This window comes from Epargyreus clarus, unplaced genomic scaffold, assembly GCF_041222505.1.
Source record: "Epargyreus clarus isolate Ecla_fem2 unplaced genomic scaffold, WU_Ecla_fem_2.2 ptg000018l, whole genome shotgun sequence".
In the NCBI taxonomy this organism is placed as follows: Eukaryota; Metazoa; Arthropoda; class Insecta; order Lepidoptera; family Hesperiidae; genus Epargyreus; species Epargyreus clarus.
In genome coordinates, this window is record NW_027332226.1 from 4807545 (window position 1) to 4835048 (window position 27504).

Consider the following 27504-nt stretch of genomic DNA (forward strand, 5'->3'; position numbering starts at 1 on the left):
CTATAAATACGGGCCACTTTTCACCCGTAAATAGCACAGTAGACAAAAACAAACACAATTAAGCCTTAAGTACTGGTATTAAAACGAGGAACAGTGTGAATCAAAAGTTTAAAGGCGTATTAAATCTAGCAACTGCGAAGTTGGGACGGTGTAAAATACAACTTAATGGTCCAACGAGACAAAGTTTTTATTTTATTGCGCAATCCGAAGCAACGATCGTGTGTTTCATAAAGAAATATATCGTAGTGTTTATTGGAGAAAATTCGATTAGGAACGAAAAATGAAATCGTATGTTGTGCCGGCGTAATGTTAAATATTAAAGAAATCGGACGAGTGCTTATCGAAGATTCGTTCGGAGAAGCAAAATATAACAATAACAAATATGTACGTCGAAAGTAAGTATATAATAAGATCAGTAAGTAATCTGAAATGAATATTGCACGTATTGAGTTTATTTCACTATTCGCCTTCAAAATACCAGGCAAAATGGTTGTAAAAATACTATTGATGTCGTAAGTATGTTTTTCAGTAAATTTCCTACTATGCGGAAAACACTATTATGTAATAAATATTGTATACAGAAAATAGCTCTTAAAAATGTCGTATTTATTTAGCAGAACCGTTATATTCCATTTAATTTTAAAGTATTTTTCGGTTAATATCCAAGCATAACCAAGGATAGTAGCGGCAGCAAAAGGCGGTGCAAAGTTATTAAATCTGCACAAAGTACTGCAGCCTACTTTACAACTTGACGTTACTAACGCCGGATATTGGCTTGTACGCTACAAGATACCTATCCATTATTTATCGATACAACTTTAATCAACACAGACCTTCACAATCCTTACGAGATAGGTACGGTATAATGCAGGATGTCATGGAGCTCGGTTACGATACTATCGGATATCCGAAATAAAAATATATCCGGAACCGTAACGGAATCTGATACGATTCGAATATTTTCGGATAAGGGTGGAGTCTAAGTGACCCACTATTTATGAAAAGTTTTCGCCTGACCAAGCCGACGTTTTTAAGTTACTTTAAAAAATCATATTATTAAAAAAAAAAAATATTTTCTTCACCTTTAGTAATAATACCTTCAAAATCTACGATAGCCAAAATCACCCAAAACCATTGGATAATCCGAAATAATTCTATATCCGTATCCAAAATTGATATACCTAATATTTTCCATGTATCGGTATCCATGTCCAGATTGTCCAGATCCTACCATACTCATAAAGTCACTAGTATAATGCACTTATTGTTCGTCCATTTGACGACAAGCATTATCTTCATTACAGTAGACGTGTCACTCGTTACGTTCATTAGTGTCAACCCGGTTGATCAATTGGTGTTTACAGAGACCTCGTCAATTAACCGTGGTTATTGTTCAATATTTACCTACATTGAATAATGCGATGGTTGAACGTAATAATTAATAAATAGCGTGGGAGTATCATGTTTGATGCCTTTGGATCTTTAATTGGAATAGATTATTCCGAATAACTGCTATACAAGTTAAGAAACTTTGGGCGTGGTCGGGAGGTGTATTGGTCAGTGGCTAAATTTCATGAGCGGTCAATTATTTGGTAAGCATGTTAAGGTTTCAGATGTTATAATTTGAAATCAGTTCATGAACCTTACCGAAGTCCTTTTAGGTAGTTTGAAAGCCACATGGTAAAGGCCAGGTCTTCTCCAGCTCTGTAGCTTACTCTACCTAGCCATTATTCCGAATATTTGTGTTGACCAGTGAAACATAAAAAGGTTGCAGCCAATTAAGATCTATAAACTCTTGTAAAACGAATTGAATCGCCCGTTTGTCGTATTAATGTGGGTTAATTGAAAAAGGTCTATTGAAACCGTGAGGTAAATTTATTTTGTGTTCTTACCAGCTGTTTAAATAATTTGTACGAAAATTAGGTACGTTCGTCAGGTATTTTTTTACGCATACATTTATTACAATATTTTCGTTAAATACTACTAATAAACTAATAACTTCACCTCATGGTATATGATCTGGTTTTTATCTTAACACATCCATCAACCATAACACAGTCATCTAGAAACATCTAGATGTGGCGGTGGTACCTCCTAAATCGAAGCACCAAAGATTCTATCCCCTAAATTTCATTTTTTAGGATTTTACTACCACCAAACTATATACTATACCAACATTTACGTCAGCATCGATACCACCACTTGTTCGAACTAAGCGGCAATACAGATTATCCTGAATTCTATAAGTACTGAGATTTGGTACTTTGTGCTATAACACTGATGATGAGACAGATTGTTCAATACTTTAATCATGAAAGTATTATTGCATAAATATATATATTCCAATCTTATACTTGTTTGTGCCGGAATTGTTTTGTGATCAGATTGTCATGATACGCTTTCGTAAGTCCCTGCGGAATCCTTTGTAAATTACCCGAAGAAAACTTCTTTGATCTTAAATTTTTTCTCCTCTTCCAACTTCCTTGTTTTCCCCTTCACTTCAAACGTCTTCCGTATGATAATGGCATGTAATGCGTGTAGTATATTATCCCATTGTTCATTCATGTGTGAACATCCCACCAACCTTTCATTTAAAGTGTGTCCTTATTTTATTACGGTTGCCTGGACGAAATCGCTTTTAAGCGATAAGGCCGCTCATTGTTTGTATGGTTACCATTATTTTTTTGTTTTCTTTATTATATCTCATTTATGTTGTACAAACAAACAAGGATTTTTTAAATTATGTATATACGATTCAGTCTCTTGTCCTCTCGTTATTTTTACCCAATTCCGTGTCTAATTATATATCTATCTTTGATCAAATTTGGACCTTATTAAATGGAATAATACATATTGATGATAAATAAAAGTAATGAAAGCTTAGGGAGAAATTTAAACTTAGAATCTTAGTTAATCTCCGATTTCTAGATTATATGAGCATGTTAGAAATGTATTAGTTAAATTAACGATGGGCTTTATTCGTTTTCTACATCTATCACGAATTCGATTATCTCCTTTAAAACGTTTACCGCTGACACAAATAAAATTCACGTTTCATTCCATCCAATCATACTTACGAGTATATATCCTCCATTTACTTAGATTATATCGAATGGTACCGGAGTATCGCTTATTGAATTGTAAGGTACCAGGGGGGGCTTGGCACCCTTCGAGCTCGGTACAACCTGGCACAGAATTTCTACGCCACGTAAGGAATATCCTATTAAGTTTAACTGGGTATTTGGAGAGTATTCCAAACAGATACGTACATTATATATCAATATATTTATAAAATCTGTACCCCTCAACAGTCACTAAATAATTATTTAGATATCTCTTTAAGTAAGATGTTTTGATTGAGTTGTCTATTAAGAGAGAAATAGATAAGAGGAGATAAAAGCAAGTAGAGATATAAATAATTATATTCAAATACCAATAAATATTTTATTTGTCTCACAGTGTACATACTCGTAATATAGAGTGGCACTACAAAAATAGTGCAAAGCTAGAGTGTTATTAAATTTAATAAGGAAGCACAACAAAATTTCATGTCCAAAGGTTGATTTTCAGACCAAACACTGTATTTATTTGTTCTGAAACTGTGAAAATCAACAATAGAAAGCTAAAGGTACGTTCAAACAAAGTATGTAATAGAATAAACTTTACGGCGGTCTATTTCAATTCCCGCGGCACACCTCCGAGATAAAATTGAATGTAACATTGTGGACGGAACAATAATAGCGAATTATAAATAGCTATACGTTCTAACAGTCACTCCGGTGCGTTCAGATTTCTTATCGGACGCTTTGTACTTTCATCCAGAAGTATCCAGTTGAAAGTAATTACCCTAACTGCGAGGTGTGGTCCATTTTCGTCGGGAAAGTTGGTTTCGATATGAGAAAACAAACGGTGAATAATGTAATTGTACTTTATGATTACTTTTTATGAATTCCGAGAATATTGAGTTCTGTGCGTGGGTATGCGTATGTACTATCGTATACATTTAGTAAATAAGTATTCGATTTCATGAGTAATTATGAACTTTAACATATTATTTCATCGATAATTTCTGAAGTGTGGATACTCTATTATATAGACGCACCTGGTCCTACGAAATCTCTATTAAATCCTTAAAATGCAACTGTAATCGGCCGCTGTTAGGACTTTAATCCTATTTGTAGTTGGTTGTAATTTTTCATGAGCGGCAGTGACCTCTAACTATCAAGTCGACTAAAGAATAAAAGCTCGTTTTCTAAAAAACGACGATTTAGTAGCACCAGCTTTCGAGAATAACAAAGTATACATAATTAACGTATTCGAGCACTTTAATGCCAAGGTGTTATCTGCTGTTTTACGGCCTAGGAGGACCGGCGTCCATTACGACCGCTCTTATTCCTGCTTTCTTTACAAGCTCGTTGTGAAAATGATTAACCGCCATATTGCCGCTCCGAGATTTGAACGCCATAAAAGTGTTTAATAATGTGCAGACTATATTTCGCTCTTATTACTGCTTTGTAGGTAAGCTCGTTGCAAAAATGTTAAAAAGCAATATTACTGCTTCGAATTTGAATTCAATTCTTTTTTTAAAGCCTAATGGTCGGGCAATATTCCACTCATATTGCCGCTTTCTTGTCAAGCTAGACGCGAAAATGATAGACAGCCATATTGCTGTTCGATGATTTGACCGCCATAAAATATTGAATAGTGCGAGGGCATTATTCCCCTCTTATTGCTGCTTTCTGGACAAACTCTGACGGAAATTATTTACTGTCATATTGCCCCGACATTTAAACGTCATAAAAATATTTAATAATGGGCAGGCAATCGAAAAGAACATCGAAAAATAGTCGAAATTTCTAATCCTCCTCGAACTTAAATCAGAAGCTAGCAATGTAGTATCGGTTCTACCGCAGTCGAACCACAAAAACAACTAAATTTAATCTATTAAAACTTTCTTTCTCTACAACTGCGTGAATTAGATATGTACCGATCTTCTATAACATGCGGAAAGAACTTCTTCCTTTGGTATTTCCTGAATCCTGATGTGGAGTTCTTCAAAAGTGCAATAAAATACCTTTTTCAAAAACGATTATGCATTACCGACTTCTCTAGTATTGCAACTCTTTACCTTAAAATAAGATAGCTTTGTGGACAGAATTAGACTTACAAGTTTATTAAGTCTCGTCTTGTCCTCAGTTTTCCTTAAAATCCTTAGTTTTAAAATAAACAAGCATATTAACGTTAAATTAGGGCCTTATCTACAAGCTTACGGTTTGCTAAAAGTAGCGTTACAGATTGTTTTTATTGCGTTTTTCTGCTAAAATTCAATGTGAAAATGATGAATTCCGCTAAATTGCCGCTCCGAGGTACAACGTCATAAAAATGTTTAATAACGCACAGGAATAATCACCGCTAAATAAAGGGGAAAAATATGAATTTTAAGAACAATATTTTCGGTCAAAGAAAACAGTTAAGTATAATATAAACTTGTAGGTATTTAAGATACTGACCAGTTGTTTAATATAATAACAGTAAAAATAAGCAATAATTGCATAATATAATATATCTTTAGTATTTATTATTCATGTTATCTTAAGTTCATTATCCAACTATTTACTAACACTAGTTAGTTACACCTAAATTTCTAAAACCAATATTATTAAAAAAATACTACCAATCAAAAGAGCTATTTCAACATATAAAAAATACCTATACAAGTAAATAGTGACCTCTAAAAGAAATATTACAACAAACAGAATTCTTGGCTGGTAGTAGCTTCCATTTCAGTTTGCGTTTTCTTATTGTTTGCTATCGCTTATTGCTTTACCGATGGGGAGTGTGACTGCAAATATTTGTCCCCAGAGGCAGCACCACTACGTACTATCCTAGTAAATTTCAAATCGCGTTCTCAATATGAGATTCATGGACTTGTTTGAGCAATATGGTCAGCTTTGATCTACAGTGTTCATATTAACAGGCAAGGAACATGATAAACTCCGCAATATCCTGTGGGATTATCCCATAAAAGAGAAAAATTAAGGGCGAATTCCGGCCGAGGCTTTTCATGGTTATTTTGAAGCCTATAAATAATGAAAATTTAGTACAGCCCTGTAATTTAAAAGGTTTTAATAATGCACAGTCGTTATTAGCTCGCTCAAGTTCCTTTATTAAATCGTGAACCTACCGGCTACAAACATGTTGTTAAAGAAAATATACTTTTTTAATATTTGAAATTATAATTTCAGTACTCATTAATATGCGACTTATGACACTTATGACAATTCAATTTAATAATTGGATGTTACTCGACTGAAATGGTTATTTTTTAAATGTGACTGCAAGAGCCGTGGACTTCTTGTGTATAAATGAAAGCCTGGTAAAAATTTTACTTCCATTTTTAATAAGACACACAAATAAAATTTAAATAAAGTATACGTATAATAGTCTCTTAAAACTATTTGCCAAATTATACTTCCTCTAATGTTTCTATGAAGACTACAATGCTTCAGTTTATGTTTTTCAGCTCTTGTTTTTATTCCGAAGAATATTGTTTACTTCAGAGCGATTGGATTGAAACCGTAAGCCGGGTCAATCGTTAATAACTTGCAAAGGAGAATTGGTTTTGCCGGTGAAAAGAAATGATCCAGTCGGAATAGTAGAATGCCTTTATAAGATTGTATATTCCAATCGGATACGATCTTCAATCATTTATGGGATTTGTTTCTTTAGTTTTAGTTTTAAATATGTTCGTTAGAGCAATGTAGGTTAGGTAAAATAATATCATAATTTGTTTTAACGGACATTACATATCCTTCAATGACTACGTTTATTAGTTATTTGATTTACCTATACGAATTTTAAAATTCGTTTAAGCGATACAAAATAGCAAGAAACGTACAATCGACGTTAAAACAGTGTGATCCTTAACTTTCATAAAAAAGACCCGGTATGTGAATTATCCGTATTTTCATCCATGTTCCTGGCCTCTCAGTGTTACATAAATAGAAAAAGAAAACAAATAACCGTTCTAGATATCTAAATTGCTCATTTAGATTTTCAGCGACTTGGAAAGGAATACCGTCGTCTCTAGAAAACGATTCGGTTTTATACGTTTATTTACGTAATGGTTATCTATCTACCTACTTGATAGTTCTGTCGTTTCTGATTCTAACGTACGAGTTGAAATATTGTGTTTCGGTGAAGAAATTCATATAAAAAATAACAATATTAAAAAAATCTGGGTTTTTGCATTTGTGTGTGTCAGTGAGACACGTCATCTGCGTCACGTTTGCGTTAGGTTTTATTACCAAAGGACAAATACAATTGCGGTTTTTTTTATACGTATCATTTATCATTTATTAAAAGCTGTAATGCATATTGAAATTGCGGATACTTTTAATTACATATTTACATTGGTATTTTAAATAATCTGCCCGGTTTGTGGTGTCGGTCGGAGCGCGATGCATGTACGTTATAACATGTTCCCTATGTACTGAGGTGTATACTGCTATATTAAATAATATATTTTTATGAACTTAATGTTGAAAACAGACAATCATTAATTTTAACCATACATACAAAACTTAGCGGTAAAACAGGCGGGCTACTTGATGGAAAATAGTCACCGTCGTCTATGAATATTTGCAAAATTTGAGGAGTCGCCAATGCATCGCCCATTCATAATTAAGTGGCTCGTGTAGACCATGGACATCTTATCAATCTCTAGTAAGATTTGATGATTTGAAGATGATGACAAAATTAATTTGGAATGTTTTCCCTTTACTACATCCCTTAAAATACAATACGGTAGCGCTTAACACTACTGTTATATTTTTTTACCGAAATTGATGTGTCGGTGGTTCTTCCGCAAAAGAACCACGGTGGGATACACAACACCTAATAAGACTACCAGCATATTGTTGAACAATTAAAATATTTTTTGAACAGTTTTATCACATTGGAATTAGCGAACATAATCTTGTCCATATTCCAGAGATTACAGGATTCATTTCATGAAAACAACATCACAATATACCTAATATTGAGGAAACATGCAACAAAAAACTACGGATCAATAAACAATTCATAGCAAAATACTATGCAAGCCAGAACAAAGCTGTTGACATTGACCCCAAACCGAGCGCTCCTTGGAGACTGCCAGCAGTTCGGGGCAGCGGTGTGCAACATTCGGAATGCATAACCAGTTAAACCTTGTGCTAGCAAATATTTTATCCGATGGACGTATGAAACTTCAGGTTTGGGTATTTGATATCCATACACATGAATATTAATAGAATCTGTGAATAAAATGCTACCTGCAATAAAATAATCATAACATAAATGTCTATTTCATTATCGTATAATATGTATGTAGATTGCTGTAGAGGAGTAGCTAGTCTTATTGTATTGAAGGTCTCCTATTTACTAATTAGACGTTGTTCGATAGTGTAATCGTAAATTTATTTAACTGCTGCCCCAAGAATTACGGTCGGCGAATAAAAAGTTAAGCTAATTAGAATTTGTATCTCTGACTCGTATTTATTATCAACGAGTATATATTTTTTTGGTTTGTCACGATCAACTGGACTTATCTTCGCGATCGACGGCTCGGTTACTACTCCTCCATAATTCCCCTCTTTAGCTAGCTAGCGTAGTATGAAAAAAATGCAGTCAATCATAAAGTATTTATATTTACCCAAGTAACCCATTATTGTATCACAGCTCACTTACTAATATCTGAGTCTAAAGTCCAGCTCATTTACAAGTTCCTTCGCGACACGTCGTTCATCTTTGAAATCATTAAAAAGTCTGCTACCTTAATGACCTTAATTAATTTCCGTCATATTTCGTTATATTATATTTCTTTCATATTTTTTGTCATATTTTATTTTTCATAAAAAATCTGAGACATTTGCCTGCATACATTTTGATTAGGTCATGTATACATTTCATACACAAGTTGGGTATTACTTAGTGTTTGATCAATGTATTCTAGCCAGAACAATGGTGTCGACATTGACCCTAAAGTTGAGCGTTCCTTGGAGAGGCTACGTCTGCACTGGAGTAGTGGAACGGTAAACAATGCATAACAAACATGTATGTCAAACTAACGTCATAGGTTATGAGATCCCGATTTTGGTGTACCTATTTTCGATCTATATATCCAAGGATGAAAATTAATTCACATAAAACACAAGCAAAACGTCATAGGCGGTAGATATGAAAATAAACTTAAAGAGTGATTTAAAACTAACATAAAACGGCAATTACATTATAGTTTAATATGAATTCGTTAGCAATTAAAATAAATTACAATTAGTATTCCGATGCATTAAATAATACTTTCCATAAAAACTAACGATTATTACCTGGAGAGGTCTTTCAATCGATTAAAAGACACTTCATCAAAATATACGACTAGCTTAACGGTAAGAGTTATATTAGAAATAAACGTTTAAGTTTAATTTACCAGTGAATAAGAAGTGATAGAAATCTTTGTGGTTCAACGTGAAATGGCGTGAAGATTTCCGTTGTTAGGCAGTAATACTTGATAAGGTGATAAAAGCAGTGATAGCATAGTGGTTAAGAAACTCGGCCTCTCGATCGAGGGTTCCGAGGTTCAAATCCCAGGCACGCACCTCTGAATTTTCAAAGTTATGTGCGTATTAGAAATTAATTATCACTTGCTAAACGGCCAAGGAAAACATCGTGAGGAAACCTGCATACCTGAGAGATTTATAAAAAAAAAATCTCAAAGGTATGTGAAGTCTACCGATACGCACTTGGCCAGCGCGGTGTACTATGGCCTAATCCTCCTCATTATGAGAGGAGACCCGTGCCTAGCAGTGGGACAGTAATGTGTTGTTGATGACTTGATAAGGTAGTTTCGAAGGTCATTCAAACCGTTACAGCAAAAAGACCGCAATAAAAGCCATTCCAAATGAGCTTTGATTAATCTTAATTTCTCAAAGGTTCCCTAGGCAACGCGTTAAAATGTCATTAGCGTTTACCTTATACAGGGGTTTAGTTCATGGGAGAGAGCTTCCTAAACCCATTGTATCTTATAAGCATATAATCATAAATGTTAACAACCTTAGTCATTTAAAAGCAATAATACCTCCTGTATGTACCTAACAACCTATTCATGTACAATACGTTTGCCAAACAGAGTTAGAGTTACATTTATAAATGTAATTACGAAGCTTTGAATTTTAAACAATGTTCTTCAAGAGCCTTCTGTGCTCTGTAGTGTTTACCGACTTCTGTGTTGGGATCCTCAATCACTACTCTTTAAGGATTTCTGTGCTAAGCGTTATTGAGGCCATGTGTACTTCTGTGTCCTGTAATGGTTAGCGACTTCTGTGTTTCACCGTTGAGGCTGTATTTAACTTTCCATGTCCTGTGGGTGATGTCTTTTAGGCAATGTTTAAACCTCTATGCATAAGGATTATGTTTTGTTTTGTGTTTATGCTGTTATGTTTAAGCAGTATTTTACAACTTCTGTGTCTATGTTTTTCAATTCTTGTTTGTTCAAACTGCTTAAGAACTTTTATGCAGGGTTTAAATGTTTAAACTTATTAATGTTTATAAATTTCTGTTCATTAAAATATTTAAGTGTAATTCAGTAATCCGTCTTTTATATTACTGCAGATAATTCGTAGTAGGTAGTTACTTACATAAGGATAACGAGATAGCAATCATTGGCATAAATTATGCTACCTACTATGACAGTCAAATTGCTCAAAAACAAGGATCCAATTATTTGCTCAGTTCACAGTTGACATTCACGCCCACGCCGAAATCTTCGGAATGTGAACAAATACAATGTTGTGATTGTCATTCGATATTCGTGGGCTGACATTATCTATGATCTGAGAAAATTATAGAATCGTTGACAATGTTTAAAGTAACCAACAATACCTATGCAAATAAAAATAATAATTGATGTGCTTTTGTTTAGTATAATTAACTGACTTCAAAAAAGGACGTTCTGTTTTCGACCGTACGTACGCTTGTATGTCCGCGAGTCTCTCAGAAACTACTGATCCAATTATGGGTGTGAAGTTTTGGTTATTTGTAAAGCATATTTAGCAAGGAAGGTTTTACTTTAAAATTAAACATTAGTGATTTTTTATTCCTAAGTTAATTTATACCGTTTCTGATTATTTTTCCTTTTTGCGGGCCAGCTAAGAAGTATGGAGGTTTAAATTCTAAAATCTTAAAAATATCCTATTATACAATTTTAAACGCTATTATCGAAAATACTTTATCCATAGACTTTAAAAACTAAACACACGACACACGTGACACACGAACTAATGGACATTGCGGTTCAAAAAAATTGAATTCGTCTACAAAAATTTAAAAGCCGTACACGGATCTCTAGAAAAGATGCATCTCGCAACAACTCGGAAGTAACACTACACCTGCGCTAAATTTAACCTAATAATGAAGTGGGTTAAAAATCTGATTCAATTTCATTAACGAGCCGTCAATTGACCGAATCGCTGTTTATTACAGTGGACTACTTGTTCATTTGCTTTACGAGTATGTACGAAAAAACTTATTAAATTCATTCTAGTCATACCGGATACGTTTCGAGAATGGACAAAAAAGTAGTAGCACTCTTAGACCGAACTAACGGTTGTATCGGATGATCAATAGTAATAATGTAGAATACTGTAGGTGAAAGTTAAAGGGTGTATGTTGGAAACCTTATTGTACCACTAAGAAAATACTGCACTCTACTACTACAGATTGATGGAAGGTACGGCTTTGGAAAGGTCGTGCGTTTCAATCTTCCCGTAAGGGTCAGCCGGTATGGCACGGCAGGGATTTTTTATGCGAATAGAATTAAGCCGCCGTCAACCTAACATTCTTCGATGAACAAATAACGGTCACCCATCCTATTCCCGACTGCGCCTGATGTTGCTTAACTTTGAAGATAACTTATACAAGTGTTAAGATATTTTGCCTTCAGTCAAGACGGCTATCTCATAGACACCACATAACATATATTGAAAGTTATAAACAAGCCTACAGTGCTAAGAGAACGAAATAAATCGACACTAGCTTACCTATTCGCAATATTTGATTCAGCCCTTATAAATCAACGAAGTCTAGCGTCGCGTCGCGTGATACTCCACTCCAGTGAGGTCGTGAATGACGTCATAATATTCTCGGCATAATCCGAACGCCGTCAAACTGGTCTACGCGACTCAAGCATCGTTCAGATTGAACCTTATAGGCTGCATAGCTTTGATTTATTGACATCGAACTTAAGAAAACTTTAAGGAAATAGTATTCATTTGGTTTTTGGTCACTGCAGCATTTGACTTAATCGTCGCCAAACAGAACACAAGTTTAGCAGTTAGTTATTATATTTAGCTATAAGTAAATGTAGAAAACATTATTTTGTAACTTAGTCCTCGGTACTAAGTTACAAGATGTCCTTTAATACGATTTAGAATACAACACAATCTTGATGTAAGACAAAAACAAGTGAAGCGGTTAGTTCCGCAGTTAAATCACGAAGGGACTAATTTCTTTTTTGCAGCAATTTGAAATCTAACAAACTATTTTCCTTTTATGCTTATAAGTAGCAAAGAGAGGTAATTTGTCTTATTAACGTTGCTTTGTTTCTCTGATGGTTAGAAAATATCAGTATAAGTTGATTTTCTAGTTTTAATAAAGTCAGTTACTACTTTTACTACTACTACAATATTGTGTTTAAATCTACTATAATACATACTATAATATCGTGTTAAATCTAACTATTTCAGTCAAACTTAATATTCTATTTCAATACGAGGCGGTCATAACACAAGCAAAACTGCCTAAGGACGAAATTATACCTCAACCTGTCTCTTAGTAAACTTGTCGGCAAATTCAAAGCAGTCCTACCAACCCTACCTGAGTTGCATTTACATTGTTAGAGAATTGTGATCCCTCAGTTGATCCTTGGCTCATCGTTACAAGGTCTTTATTGAGAAAGTTTCCCAAACCGGATTTGGGTGAACCATGTATCTTACAAAGTGTCAAATTGTGTAAGATATATTGCTGTGTATCTAGTAGCGGAATGTAGCTGGAAACTGGGAGAAATGGATCATATCCGCTTTATCGTTTTAACGGTACACTAGAGCTTAGGATTTAGGAATAGTATGTACCTACTACACACGTCTTACCGTATTATTCAAGAACATACAAAATTATTTTTGTAAGTAAAAAAATAAACATTTGATTTTTATGCAGTAATTATAATTAAAATGCCTGTGGACATTTCCGTAATTTTATTAAAGCGTAAGTTTTTAAAAGTTTTTATTATTTGCCCTGTCAACAGCAGAAGGTCAAACTGATATAAGTTACAATATTGAAAAAACATTTAGGAGAGAGTGTGGGATCATTTAATTATTATATTATTACTATTATATATTTTACTGACGTAATATAATAAATATCTACATTTAAGTAAACTAATATAATTACTAGCTTTTTTTCTTTCGACAAAATAACAAAGTAGTTCTACAAAAAGGAAAAAATCTATGTATAATCAATTGATTACGTAAGGAAATATCCATATTTTATTGCCTTTCTCCATTAATTGAACTAATAATTCGATACACATACGTTATTATGGAATTTAATCGAAATGATATTATTTTTTAATAATATTTTATTTATAACTTTACTTGCAATGTACTAGCGTGATTACGTAAATAAATAGCTTTTTACTAAATGTGAACAACTTAAAAAAAAAACTTATAAGAAGCAAAACAACTTAAGTAAATAACTTGTACTTACCAACTTACTTTTTTATAAATGTATATAATCGTGTTTTTATCGAATATGTACGACTTGACATATTTTTAAAGTAAGTATCAAATAGCCATTATTATAAGAAAAATATATGTCAGTGTTTTTGCGGTAACTAATACACAAAAGAACTTTAGTAGGTAGATTTGTTTTTTCCAAGCAGAACTATTGTACGACTAAAAGCATGGAACGTCTTGAGGGTACGCAAGTTTACTGTTCTTTAAATATTTCAACGTGCAAAGACCTTTACAAATTATCGAGTTCAACAATAATATCTTGCGGCGTTACTCACCAGAACTGATTAATCACAAGCGGATATCCCGAGCGAAATGTTCCCAATGCGATTCAAAAGCGAACAACCGAAATATCACAGAAAGGTTCTCATACGCACACAATACTATTACTTTTCACACAATACGACGGAACTTAGCTATTTAATAAAACAAAACACAGATAGTATCGTTATGATATTGTTTCTTGCCGTTCGATTCACTGTTGTAGACAGTAATAACTTTCACGAGTTATGTAAAAGTTGTTTAGGAATGTCGCGGGTCAAAAATCGAAGCATTATCCTGTAAACACGTGAGCGTGGAATGCACCGGCCGCCGGTCGGACCGGTCGACGTGCACGGAGTGCTGTCAAACCGACCAGCTGGTTCGAGATCCGCCACTCTAGCGGCCAAACTCACAACTAACTTGAGCCCGAGCGGTGAAGTGACCTAACTTAGCGTTTAAGTGGTTTGCTCATATCGTTTATGGAATTATTTTCGTTATCCTTTTGTAATTTAATAAATGGTAAATTAAATGTATAAAATAAATAAAAAGACAAATGATACGATTTATGTATGATGTAAGTATTTTAACTTGGCATAATTAATAATATAATTTAATCGATAAAAAATTACGCATTTTACTCTTTTGTCAGTAATGTAATATCTAATTATATCATAAAAACAATTATTAATTAAGTTATAATCAACAAGCAGCACATAATATCATTAAATATATTACTTGTAATATATTTATTATTTTCAAGTTTTGCATAATACTACAAAGGATTCAATAGTCACTACTTTTGTTTACTGATAATCTGATATTTTACAAAACAATTTCCGTTAATTTGAAGCTTTCTTCACCGCAGGATAAAAAATCTCAAATCTTAACTTAACCACGTTTGTCATCGCACTAGTCCTCGCCGCGTCATGGCGGCGCGTCGCTGGGGCGGGACGGGGAGGATATTGACTTGCCGCGCCGCCACTGCGCATGTACCTACTATACCATGTGTTTCTGTTTTTGAGCTAGCCTAACCAAATTATCACTATTTCTTTGTTTATATGTTGATCGTGGATGATTGGCTTGCTGGCGAACGACTCAGAAATGCGACTCCAAAGTTTGAACCGACAAAGCCGCATTGCCGCAGTCGTGACTCGAACCGGACGATTGGCCTTGACCTCTCGTAAAAATTAGCGCACCGTACCAACTTTTAAGACGTAAGCAAGTTATAATGAGGACATGGAATTGAACACAAATGTATAATAAGACATCTCTATAAACATACGTGGATGTTTCCTTCCCTACTTATTCCTCGGGGAGTTTGCAACTTTTCCCCGCGAAAGCTTGTTTTAGTTTACACACAAGACGGCTGTTATGCGCACGTTGCCGTCGCCGTCGGCATAATTTTATTTACCTCTACAAGGTGAGAGCTGTAAAGATCGGCTTTACTTACTTTTAGACTAGGTTTACTTCGCGGTTTTGCTTACGGTGAATATTCTTACACGCAACACAGCTTTAATATTTTTTCACTCGCGATAATCAAGCTTTCTTATTATTAGGAACAGATTTTTAATATTAACAGTTTTTGCCTCGATACTTACTTGCCTCTTTAAAAAATAGGCGATACTTAATTTTGATAAGATTGGAAATGAATTATAATGACAGAGTAAACTCATGTATCAACTTATGTATCTAAAATATCCGAAAAACCCGTTGAGTTATAATTTCTGATTTCCCAGCTTAGCCAGTTTTACATTTCCCCTGAAGTTATGGCAATGGTCAAAAAATTGTTAGTGCTATTTAATGTATCTAATAGCATTAGCTTAGCTTATTATTTGAACATACGTACATACCTAAGTATGTTTAGTTAATAAATTTAAACAAACAAAACTATGAGTACAATAGTATACTGCTATGCACAAGCGCCGCACTTAGTTCTACTTCATAGGCCTTTACATATAAAGTTTGTTGAAAGGATGTAGTCATACAGAGTATTCATATAAGGTGTTTCAGCTTAGTTATGCGCAAGCAACGCATGTGTATCTAATCTTATCTCAACATAAATAAAACTTGTACTTAATTGTACTCTAAAGTATTTAACATAGGTACTTTATGTAGGAGTCCTTTCTATTTCGGGTAAGGACCACTTAACATCAGGTAGAAATATACCCGTTATTTCTTCTATTACGTAAAAAAGCTTGTAAAAAGGACAAGCGTTGGCTTGTGGCCAGTATGCGCTGACTTTTTAGCGATTGTCACTTTTTCATCGGTTTTCGTCTAGAAACGACGAAGGAAAGGAAACCATTACTTTGATTTATGAAACAGAAGGGCGCCTCGGATGTGTGGGGCTAAGATACAGGCAGTATACAACGAAAGGCTCTCTATTTATTTATGCTCAATACGAAAACACATATGTATTATGTGTGTAAGACAATATTGATTTAACATTTATTTCTGTTATTGACGAACAATTAGGTATTAGGTACTTATGATCATTGTCCCTGTAGTACCGGGACTATAATTGTCCCTGTAGTACCGGGACCAGAATAGGGCTAAGGTATCCCCTGCCTGTCGTAAGAGGCGACTAAAAAGGGCTTCCGGGGTTGCGGGCGGCAAGAGTGGGAGCTGAAACCGTTCAGCAAGCGACCCCGGGAAGGACAGCGGTTTGTGTGGTCGCATATCGCTGTAATCACTGTATCGATGTAAGAGGAGCGTAAAATGCTCCCCCCAGGGCAGAGCCGGATAGAAGGGCATCGCGTTAGGAGGACTCCGGTTGTGTTCCGTCGGAGCTCCCGGAGTTCTTAACCAAACGGCGAGGACGACCACTGGGGGGGTTTTATTGCGGTAAAAGTAAAAGTCCCACATAACCCGGCGTCAGTCCCATGGCATCGGGTACCTTTTGAAGGTTTCCCCCATCAACAAAAAAAAGGTACCTATGATCAGCATAAATTAAGACAATGAAAAGCGTAACCGTTGCAAACAGCCACCTAAACAATACGTTTTACATCTTAATAATTAGTAACAAATAATTATCCTATATCTAGTCAATACTGGCGTTGTGGAATTGGAACAAAATTCCAAGTTTCCTAAGATGTTTTATTCATGATGATTCACGGTTGACTTACTTGGTCTTATCGGCTCAGGATCTTCGTAATTTGATGGAGCCTGATAAGTCATGAGGTTTTCTGAAACCTTAGAGGAATTATTTTACTCTATTAAAATAATTAATTTGCCTAACAGTAGTTTAGCACATATTCATTAATAGCAACTGATTGCGAATTTTCGCCTTTTATTTTAAGATTTTCCAATTATAACCGTACATACACTTTAATGTCAATTATTCTTAAGTATTAATTAGTAGTTAGTAATTCTAAAGCAAGCAAGTTTGAGATTTGTATTGTTTTATATTTTATACAGATGTCTCACTACTATAATCATATATATAAAATTCTCGTGTCACAATGTTAGTTACCGTACCTACTCCTCCGAAACGGCTTTAACGTTTTTCACCAAATTTTATACGCATATTCAGTAGGTCTGAGAACCGGCTTTATTTTTCATACCCCTAAATGATAAGGATTGTTCACCCTTAACATTTTTTTATTTATATGGCAACACAACGTTTGCCAGGCTAGTTATATATATAAAACATTTAAGTTTTCCAGTACAATACTTTCTGTCAACTTTACTCTGGGCTTATGGTCAAACCAACACAAACTGTACCCCAAACTTCATCAACTGCCACGTCTTCACGTAGAGTTTGCCTCTAATTCGGCGATTAAATTGCGAACACGAAAGCAGAGAGCAGTTAAACTGAAACAGTCGTCGCGGCAGTTGGCGGTGTTGCCCAAACGTATTCATGTCACGTTTTGTTTTTGCAGTCCGGCTGAGCCCCGCCGGAAATAACACAAATTACGGGAATTTTTAATCTGTATAACAGACGACAGAAATGGGAATTTAAAATGGTTGAGTTAAGATAAATATAGGAAATACAGACTTTTCATTCGCATTGATAACAGTAGCACTACCATGAGTTTACAAAAGTATTACTCCCTAGCGACTGCGTAAAATAAATCTATGAAAAATTGTACAGCGCCTCTGGTGGTTACTCGTAGAACTAAATTCCGTAGTGCGAGCCACTCGTAACGTAAAAAACCTATCGAAATCAAATCGCTAGCGAATGTCATTATGATCTATTGCCATACAAATTCGGTCCCATGAGTCATTAATTTGACAGACGTTGTCAAGAAATACCGTAACGATAGTAGTTATGTTATTCACTAGCAAAATGACAATAGTTTTCTATTTACAATTTCTATAGTGGCGTTTCTATGCCAACTACCATGAGTGCTACAGAAATGCAACAGTCACAATACTTAATGGTTTGATACGCAGAGCTTAAAATAAAAAGCTTTCGAGTTTTTTTGTTTTTAATGTTTAGTGTTTTAATTGTAAAGGGAAAATATTCCATAGATTATTTTAATGATTTTATGCATAATGTAAAAGTTCACTATGTACTTAAGTATAAAGATATCATCGCACTAAAGTATTATTTGTGTAAGAGAAATCGCACACAAATAAGTCGTCGCTGTTTTGTAGACTATATTGAATTTGTATCTATTTTTGGCGAAAATTACTATTGTTGGCGCGACTTCATTTCTTACATGCTTGGAATCAATTTGGAACTACGTAGTACTGTGGTGATGTGGCTTACTAAATTGTTTACCAGGTTTATCACGAGAGGGCGTTTGCTTTTCGCTTAGTAGCTTACTGGAGACTTCTCTTAGTACTCGATGTTAGCATGGAGGTGTAGATGGCGCTGTGTAGCGTAAACATAAAGATAAAAGTTTGCAAAAAAAAAATATGTATTGAAAAGCGGATAACATCGAAAGCATGTAAGTAGGTTTTTGTTTATGTATTTCTTTTTAAAAATCAATGTTTATAACGTACCCACTTAACCTTTTATTAAACTCTTTAACACCAGCGAAACAGAAGTATGAAAAATTTGAAAAAAATATTAGCTATTAAGCATTTCAACATTATATATTTTCTAGAATTCAATACTTCATCACTATTTGCGTTTATCAAAATTTGCCATATTTATCAATATTTTAACAACATTGTCGTTTAGATTACTTAAGTTTAAAGTTCAAGACCTTGATTTATAAATAGCACTAGGTACAAATTACTTTTAAATCAGCAAATATTCAGCCAAAATTTTCAACGCGTAACGCGTAAACATTAAAAACATTACACGGAATAAAAAAATGCGACTTTTTTCTTTTGCTACGCTCGTAGGTTATCAGGGCGCGTATTCACTGGAGTCGTTTTTTTGGAAAAAGTTGGGTAAAGTCTGAAAAGGCTTCTGGGTCGCGTGTGTCATCTAAATCGTATCGTCACCCTCCATCAAACTGTAGTTAGGCGGAAAGGTTAGGCGAAATAGTTCTAGATTTTAAGTTTCCTGTATCGACTCATGATTCTAAGAATAATTTACGTAGGTATCGATGTTGATAACAACAGCGGTAAGCGCTGCTGTGTTCTGGTTTGAAGGGTGTGGTATCGGAGACATACTTTTCCGAGGCGTTCCAGCTTAGTCCTCAAGGATAGCGGCGCATCTGTGACCAACCTCAGGTAGGAATATATAATCCTATATGGGGTTGACTACAGATGTCCATGCTCATCTGCTACTCCTATATTATAAAAAAAGTTCCACAATAAAAAAGATTTGATTGGTTGATTTGATTGAAGTATAAAATGCTACTCGTTCTAAAGTAATCAACCATTACGTGAAAATCTCGTCAAAATAAGTTTAACACTTTTGCGAGAAGTTAAAAAATAATGATTCTAATTCGAAATTATGGATAAAAATATTACAATTTAATCTTATTCACCTATATCTAGATGGAAACGTCTGCAATTGAATTCGTATGAAGCATCGCATATTCAAATACTTTTACGCCCACTGCATAGAGTTGTGTCTGGCTTGTTGCTAAGATTAAGATAATGAGCGAATATAACATCCAGATGCATTTTTCGCGATGGAGGGAACGGGAAGCAATAAACTGTGAGATGCCTAATCTTTCATGTTTGTTTAAAGACGATGATTTAAGCCGCGAATGGATTGACAAAATTACGTTATGTTAACTATCTACTTCTATAGGACATTTCGCCTACGCATCTTACGACGATTTAAAGGGCCATGACGTGGATTAGAACCTACGTCATACAACCCTTAACGCGATATAAATGTAGGTTTAAATGTCATACGATTTCAATAGAAATCGTTAGTATTGTAAATACGAGTAGCAAATGAATTTGTAATTCGTTCAAAGGTATGTACTGCTATGATAAGTCAGTGCTGGCTCACACTTCTTTAAGAAGTTGTTTTTAAACTCTCATTCATGTAGGCTTCCTCACGATTTTTTCCTTCACCGTCTTAGGAAGTGCTCCAACTTTATCCTTTGGGTTAGCAACGCATTTGTAAACAACGTAAGACTAATCTTTTCTAGGGTCGGTTGTCTATAGGCGTCCAAGAGCGGTAGCAGCCACTTACATCGGATGGACTGGATACTTCTTTGCTATTTCTATATTATATAATCTCTTACACGTCTGCCTAGAAACATCTTACGTCATTCGCACCTGTTCCCCACAAACCCACCTCGATGTTTATGATTTTTTCAATACAGTGATACATATTTGTTCCGACGCGATGTGCTCAGTAATCTATTTATAGTCAACGCCTACATTAAATTTTTGTAAATGGAGGTGGAGCTTTATGATGGTAGGCCAGTAATTTTATTATCTCAGGATATTCCTACAGGTGTCGCTAACATTAATATCCAACGTAAAAGTTTTAAATTCTATTCTTTACTATTTTTGTGTCTGTACTGTCACCTTTTAGAAAACATTGAAATAAAACTAATAACTTCAAATTAGAAAATACTCGGTTGGCTACTTTTACTTTGGGTAAAGTACAGGACAAGTGTAAAGTTTAATAGTAATAAAAAATCTCCATTATAATACACAATTGATAGATTTGGATGCATGGTATAAAAATTATCTTTTTGCTACTGCCTGACTTATAAATCCGAACCTAAAATATAAAATATAAATTCGTCGGTGTCCTGCTTTAAGTCTTTCTAATATGGTGAACTCACGCTACGTGGCCACATTATGTAAATCAGAACATTGTGCCTAAATGGATACATTGTGGATCTTAATATTTTGATATATATATCCGGGCTCGAACTCTCGTGCAAATAATGTTTGAGGCTCACTTTCATATAACCAGCATTCTCATTATGGGGATGACGCAAGCATTGATCCGCAAGTGGTCATCAATAATCTTTCCTGCCAGTATGGGATGGCTATCGGAGTATCTGGTGCGAACTAAATAAAAACATTAAGCGCGTGTCAGACTATGTGTCTATAGTTAAAAGTTGCTAAATCTGGCTACACCTTCATTTTGTTACTGTCTTTATTTTCTGATATTTTTTCTTCATTTTAATAAAAATAAAAGATAATGACATGAAACTGCAGACAAAGACGAAATTAAAGTACCTATTTCGAATTTTGCCATTTGATAATGGAACCCTAAAAATATTTTTGGTAATGAATTGGCGTTAAGACATGAATATTGAATACACTTCCCTGCGCTGCGAAAGAACATGATGTGTCATTGGTGTCATAATATACGAATTAGTAAAAAAGTAGTGTGTAAAATTAATTCTTATTTTTTTATGTTCAATTTCATATTTAAGTAGTGGGTATCTGGATATAATGGTACATATGTCGCTATAGAATGTATGTATAAGATGCGAAATGTTTATTTTTAAAATACCACTCAACATTTATTTCCAAATAATAACTATAATATATTAAATTAAAGCGATATATATGGTAGGTACTAATTTCAGACGTACCAAAAATTTATACATTTCGACCCCTTGCAGGACTCCTATCCTATTTGGAGTCGCAGACCAGAGGTATATAAGGTGGTGGAGAGGTTCATTGACCTCTAAACATCAGGTAGGCAGCGTGTCCAATCTGCTTTCAGTATTTATATCGAAAGTTCAACTAAATCAATATCCTACAGGAGCTGTGTTTTTATCCGATAAGGAATATTCTAGCGCATCAGTCATTTCATCTTCAATCAAAAATGCCTCAGGAGTTTGTAACCGATCTCGCGTAAGACTAGACGTTGTCTTGAGATCGGTTATTTACATAAGATGTATTTGCTTTTATTTATTTACGCACATAAATAATCTGATCTTATCGATCTGATTTTAATTACTTTTAGTAATGGCATAGTTTTTGTATAAATTGGCGAAAAGCGGTTAAACTATATAAGATAAGTAAAAAACAAACCGTTAATTTAAATTATGCCTCCAACTACACATACACAATTCGAATTCCAGGCTAGTGCCTAGAATAAAAAGTCTAAATTTACAAAATTAGTTGTCATAAAAATCGATCCTTACTTCGACTTTTTTGACCTTCGACCTTCGATGAAGGAAATGATTGTGCGGAAATCTACCTGATCTGCCTTGCTTTTCTGACCTTACATACCGGAGAGTTCTCTATTATATCTCGAAGGTACGAAGGTAACTTGGTAAAGTTGTCTAGCTTCGTAGACCTAAATCCCTTTTTATTGTGAGATTATGCTCGTAGTATCTAATAAGTTATTTTTATACTAATAACTCCTATCCTATTTCAGAAAAAAATAGACTGTGTTACAAATTAATATCGTTACACTTGTAACACTAGGTCCAATTAGTTGTTCATCTGGTGACTAGACCATGTTGTAAGCTGTTATGCCATTCTGGTTGTCGTTACGAATTCAATTGAACAAAACCTTGGGCTATTCAAAAGAGAGGCGATAGCGGTACTCACAATACAATAAGACGTCTAAATTTAAACCCCGAAGAATGTTGCTGGTATTTTTTGCCGTGTTTATGTCTGCGCATTGGAATATTTGTGGATTTTATTAGTTTAACATACGTTTGATATTTTTAAAGTACTCTCAGCACTTTTAGACTTTTCGGTCCTATCGTCAGATATTACTAAGTTTAATGTATTGGAGGCTTCGATCACGAATAGGATAGTGATCAAAGATTGAAGGCGTGAAAACAAACCAAATCAATTTAAACTTGAGTAATTTAATAGTATGTTATTTAAGAGTTCCGTCTCTATATGTTCTACTTTTATTAGATTTGACAGTGTAATTAGCTCTAGTGCCAAAATATTCTTTAGCGATAAGCTTATTAAATTTCCTTAAGCTTAAGCCTTTTTTTTTAAATAAAATTTAAGTAAAAAAGAAATAAAGTTAAATAATATAAATAAGTTTTAAGATAAATTCAAATAAAATTTAATTATTTTCAGATTATCTATACAAAATACTTTTTATGAATTATAAACCTTAAATTGTAATTAAATCGATCCTTACAGTTACATAGACAGGCTACCGACATAGCTATTTTCCATTCACTTATATACAGAAGCTGTATTTCCATTAAAAAATTCAGATTTAATTTAGCAAGTACATTGTTTATCTTAATCTCCATTCATTGTTTTCATCTACTTGGCGTTTGTCTACTCGAGAGGTTTGTTATGTCATCATTATGCAATAACAATTGACATAGGAAATGTAACGCATTAGTTTAGCTATTCAGCCTTGATTAAACATTGTGAGTTGGTACAGGAAGTTTGAAACTGATGACTTATTTCGATTTGCTTTGCGAAATGCCCTCGTTTGCTCTTTATTTTATGTATTTCTTGAACTTTAACATACGATCGTAATATTATATCAGTGATTTCTGGATACCAGTTTTATCAATTTAATAATGTTGAAGAAGCTAATACGTATTTTATTACTACGGATAATATCAAAGTTAAAAGTTTTAAATAAGTATAAAGTTTTAGATAAAATAATTATTGGAAGAATTTTTTTAGTGCTTGTTACGAATATTATATATTATATTATATTATATATGATGAACAAACAAGGATTTTTTATAACATAGTAGTAGCAGATGAACATGCAGTACTGGATGGTATGTGGTTACTGTGTTTCCGACCCTAGATTCGCCGATGCCTCTGAGGACTAAGTTGGAATGCCTCAGAACAATACTCTTCAAACCAGAACACAGAAGCGCATGGTAGTGGTGTGGTGCCACCAGAGTCGAACTACTGAGGGTTCTACCACCTGTCAAAGCACATTTGCGATGGCACTCACTCAATACAATTCCTTGAGCAATGTTCTTCCCAAAAAACCCTTTACATAATATAAGTTCGGCAATAAACTATGGCACCAATATTGTAGGAATCTAACCTAATATCCAACGTGCCTTCTACTACGGAATGTGCCGAAATACAGGTCTGTCGTGCGCCCTGACATTTCAGAATGCATAGATTAAATATTCCGTCTTTTAAGAAAAAATCTCGTATTTTATTTTGATGTTTATTATACCAATATGCAATTAAATGGCGTTCCGTTAAATACCATCAATCCAATACCAATTTTATATCAGCGATATAGTAAAAATGTAATCATTGTACACAGTAGGTTCTCTCAATGTTACATACTAGTAGAGTATAAGAAGCGAAAAAGAAATGCAATAAATATTTATAAGTTTCGTAATTATTATGATGCTAACACCGTGAAACCCATTTATATGAATATAAAAATCAAAACTGTAGCTTATTCATCCATTATCACGTAGTTACTGATTGTCGTCAAACATAAAAGAAATATTCGTAGAAACTATAAAGGATAAATCGGGTAATAAAGGTAGTAAGTGCGTAAGTAATTCACATGTGCAATGAGGTATGAGACAGCCGATCCACAAATCTAATATATCAGTGGATAATGGAGTGTATGGAGTATATTACCATAACTTGGTTTGCGCTTTCCATTTACCCCTAAAAGCTTATAAACCTTACGTCCAGTAAAATAAAGGTGAAAACAGATTTTTTCACCTGAAGGTCTTGACCTATTTGAGATATGTGAGTAACACCTTACTGAATATTAATGAAAACTGTAAGGGAAAATTCACAAAGGGAATAGGTGATACTGACTCAAGATGTCCTTTCGAAAACAATAAAAACCGTTCGCATGATAATAAAAACAAGTTTTTATTTGTTTTCGTGAACTATATTTTAATGTTGTGGTAGATTTTACGACACACATAATTTAATGCCATTAATGAGTAATTCAGATAAATATAAAGGTAAAAGTAAGTATGAAATGAATCATAAATACTTACTGCAAGGTTTAGAGCCGAAACAACGTCGTTTCTCCCTAAATTTGTTCTTGAGAATCCTTCGTTTTAAGCGGTTAAGCACCACATCCGCCTCGTCTACACTCTCTGATGATGATGTTCGAGATAACTGCATCGTACCTCCAATAGAATGTCTTCTCTCATGCATAAATTCGTTCATTACCCGGTGCTTGGGCTCGATTTCCGATAAGCCGCGTCGATACATTTTCAAACGCTTTTTCATCTCGCAGTCTGCCGCGACATCCGTTGGAATATTAATGAATTCGTTGTCCGAAGTGTTATCCTCTATTTTGCAGAAGCGCTGTCTTTTTTCCAAATAGGTTTTAGGCAATTCGTCACGCTTCGCTTCGTTCGAATTTTGTGGCGGCTCAGGTGGTCGGCGTCGACGAAATATAAACCAATCCGGATTAGAGTCTGTACGCGCCGATAAGCTCTTCAAGTAAGTTTCGAGAAAAATTACCTTATTGTGAGGCGGCCGATAAAGTACACCAGAATTTGAACGGGGTATATCGTTTTTACACATCGCTTGTTCTCTTAACGCGCCGTCGGTAAATGATTGAGATGTTTGCAGTCCTATAGTTTCACTCTCTCGCTTATCGCATATTTCATTAACGGAATGAATAGTTTCATTTATAGAAGTAAGGGATAGGCGTTTCGAAGGCGAAGAAGTCCCAATTTTATCTGTTGCTTCAAATTCGACAAGATCAGCAGAACTTTGTCGTTTTAAAATGTCATCGTTTGTTTCATTGTCGGAGCTTTTGTAGCTGCTAATTTCACTAGGACCCTCCGAATGGAAAGGGGTTGTGTCTACACTATTCAATTGTGCATCGAGGAAGTTATTGTTTATCGCAAGTTTGCTTGGAATGTTTGAAACACTGTTGCTATCTTTTATTACATAACCTGTTGGGCTTTCCTTATTACTATCATTGTTGCTTATCGATAAAGGAGACCTATACACACGGGTATATACTTTATCTCCTGAAATTGTATTGTGTTTTCTAATTAGGTGTTTGTTGATAATGTGCTTGTAATCTTTTTCTTTTAACGACTGAGTAGCCTTCAAACTTGGTTCGTTACATTCTGAGCTTTTAATAGATACGTTGTCATCATTTGTTTCTACAAGAAGATTACCTTCGCAGTCGAATAGTTGTACGGTAGGGAATCTGATTCCCGGAGATAGATTTCGTGTCCGTAGTTCCCATTTTCTATGAGTAGGTTTCTTTAGCTGAATACGTATAATGTTGTCGTCTATAATTGGACCGTCACTATCACTCGAGTCCTCTTTTTTCGCCATTTCACAAACTTTTTTCTGTTATTCACACTAGGCATTTGTGATAAAACTCAAGCTGTATATTATAAATATGCAAAACGTATTGTTACCCAATGCTAATTTGTTTGTTTACAGTCAGCTGTTCCTATACACGCTGGCGTCGTGCCAGACAACACAATTCTTTGGCATTCACTCTAAATAGCACCAATGTCAATTTTGTTTTTCAACACACACTAATTTGGAGACACATCCGTGATAAAACTTGAACTACCACTTTCGCACACCCATTTCAAGAACGCGCTGTAAAATCATTACTGAACACAACACTGTAACGTACGCGGTTGATGTTGAAAACGATTGCATAAGTCGCGTGTACGACGATTGCGCGCAGTTGCACCGTCTAATGAGTTTACTTCGTCGGTATTAATTTGCAAGAGGTAGACGGGAGCGCTGACGGAACCGTCGGTTTACTGATTCGTGAGCGGGAAGCGGCGCGCGAGAGGAGTTTTCGTACTCGTTCACTTTTCCGGCGGGCCGCGTCGCGAGAGCGCCTCCGCGTGGGCCTTTGGTCGACCGCGACTCCGGACATTTCTGCACTGAGAGCAAACTACTAAACAGATGCGAGACACTATAAATAGTGAAACGCGTCGGCAATCTGGCCGGCTCCCCTTGAACCTAGTAGTACGCGCGACGGTGTAGCAAAAAGCATAATATGTGACGTTCACGTAACAACTGTGCACACTGACACAGTTTTTCATTTGACCACGAGGCGTAACCATATGCACTCGCGGCCAGTGACTAATGGTCACAGCTGTTTCTCCGCACAATAGTTTCGTATTATTTCTTCACTTTCAAGGAGATTGTTTGACAC

General features: G+C 34.8%; 1 protein-coding gene across 4 annotated transcripts in view; it reads right to left on the minus strand.

The window, feature by feature from the left end:
- Positions 1–27240, minus strand: part of LOC140749463 (uncharacterized) — a 115579-nt gene extending 88339 nt beyond the window's left edge. For 2 of the 4 annotated variants that reach the window (XM_073082503.1, XM_073082502.1), the window contains exon 1: positions 25349–27238. In XM_073082503.1, the coding sequence (XP_072938604.1) occupies positions 25349–26657 (1309 nt within the window). In that variant the 5' untranslated portion in view covers positions 26658–27238. Of the gene's footprint in view, positions 1–25348 lie in introns of all 4 variants that reach the window. The other 2 variants (XM_073082504.1, XM_073082505.1) reach the window with 2 other exon arrangements.
- Between the last annotated feature and the right edge of the window lie 264 nt (positions 27241–27504).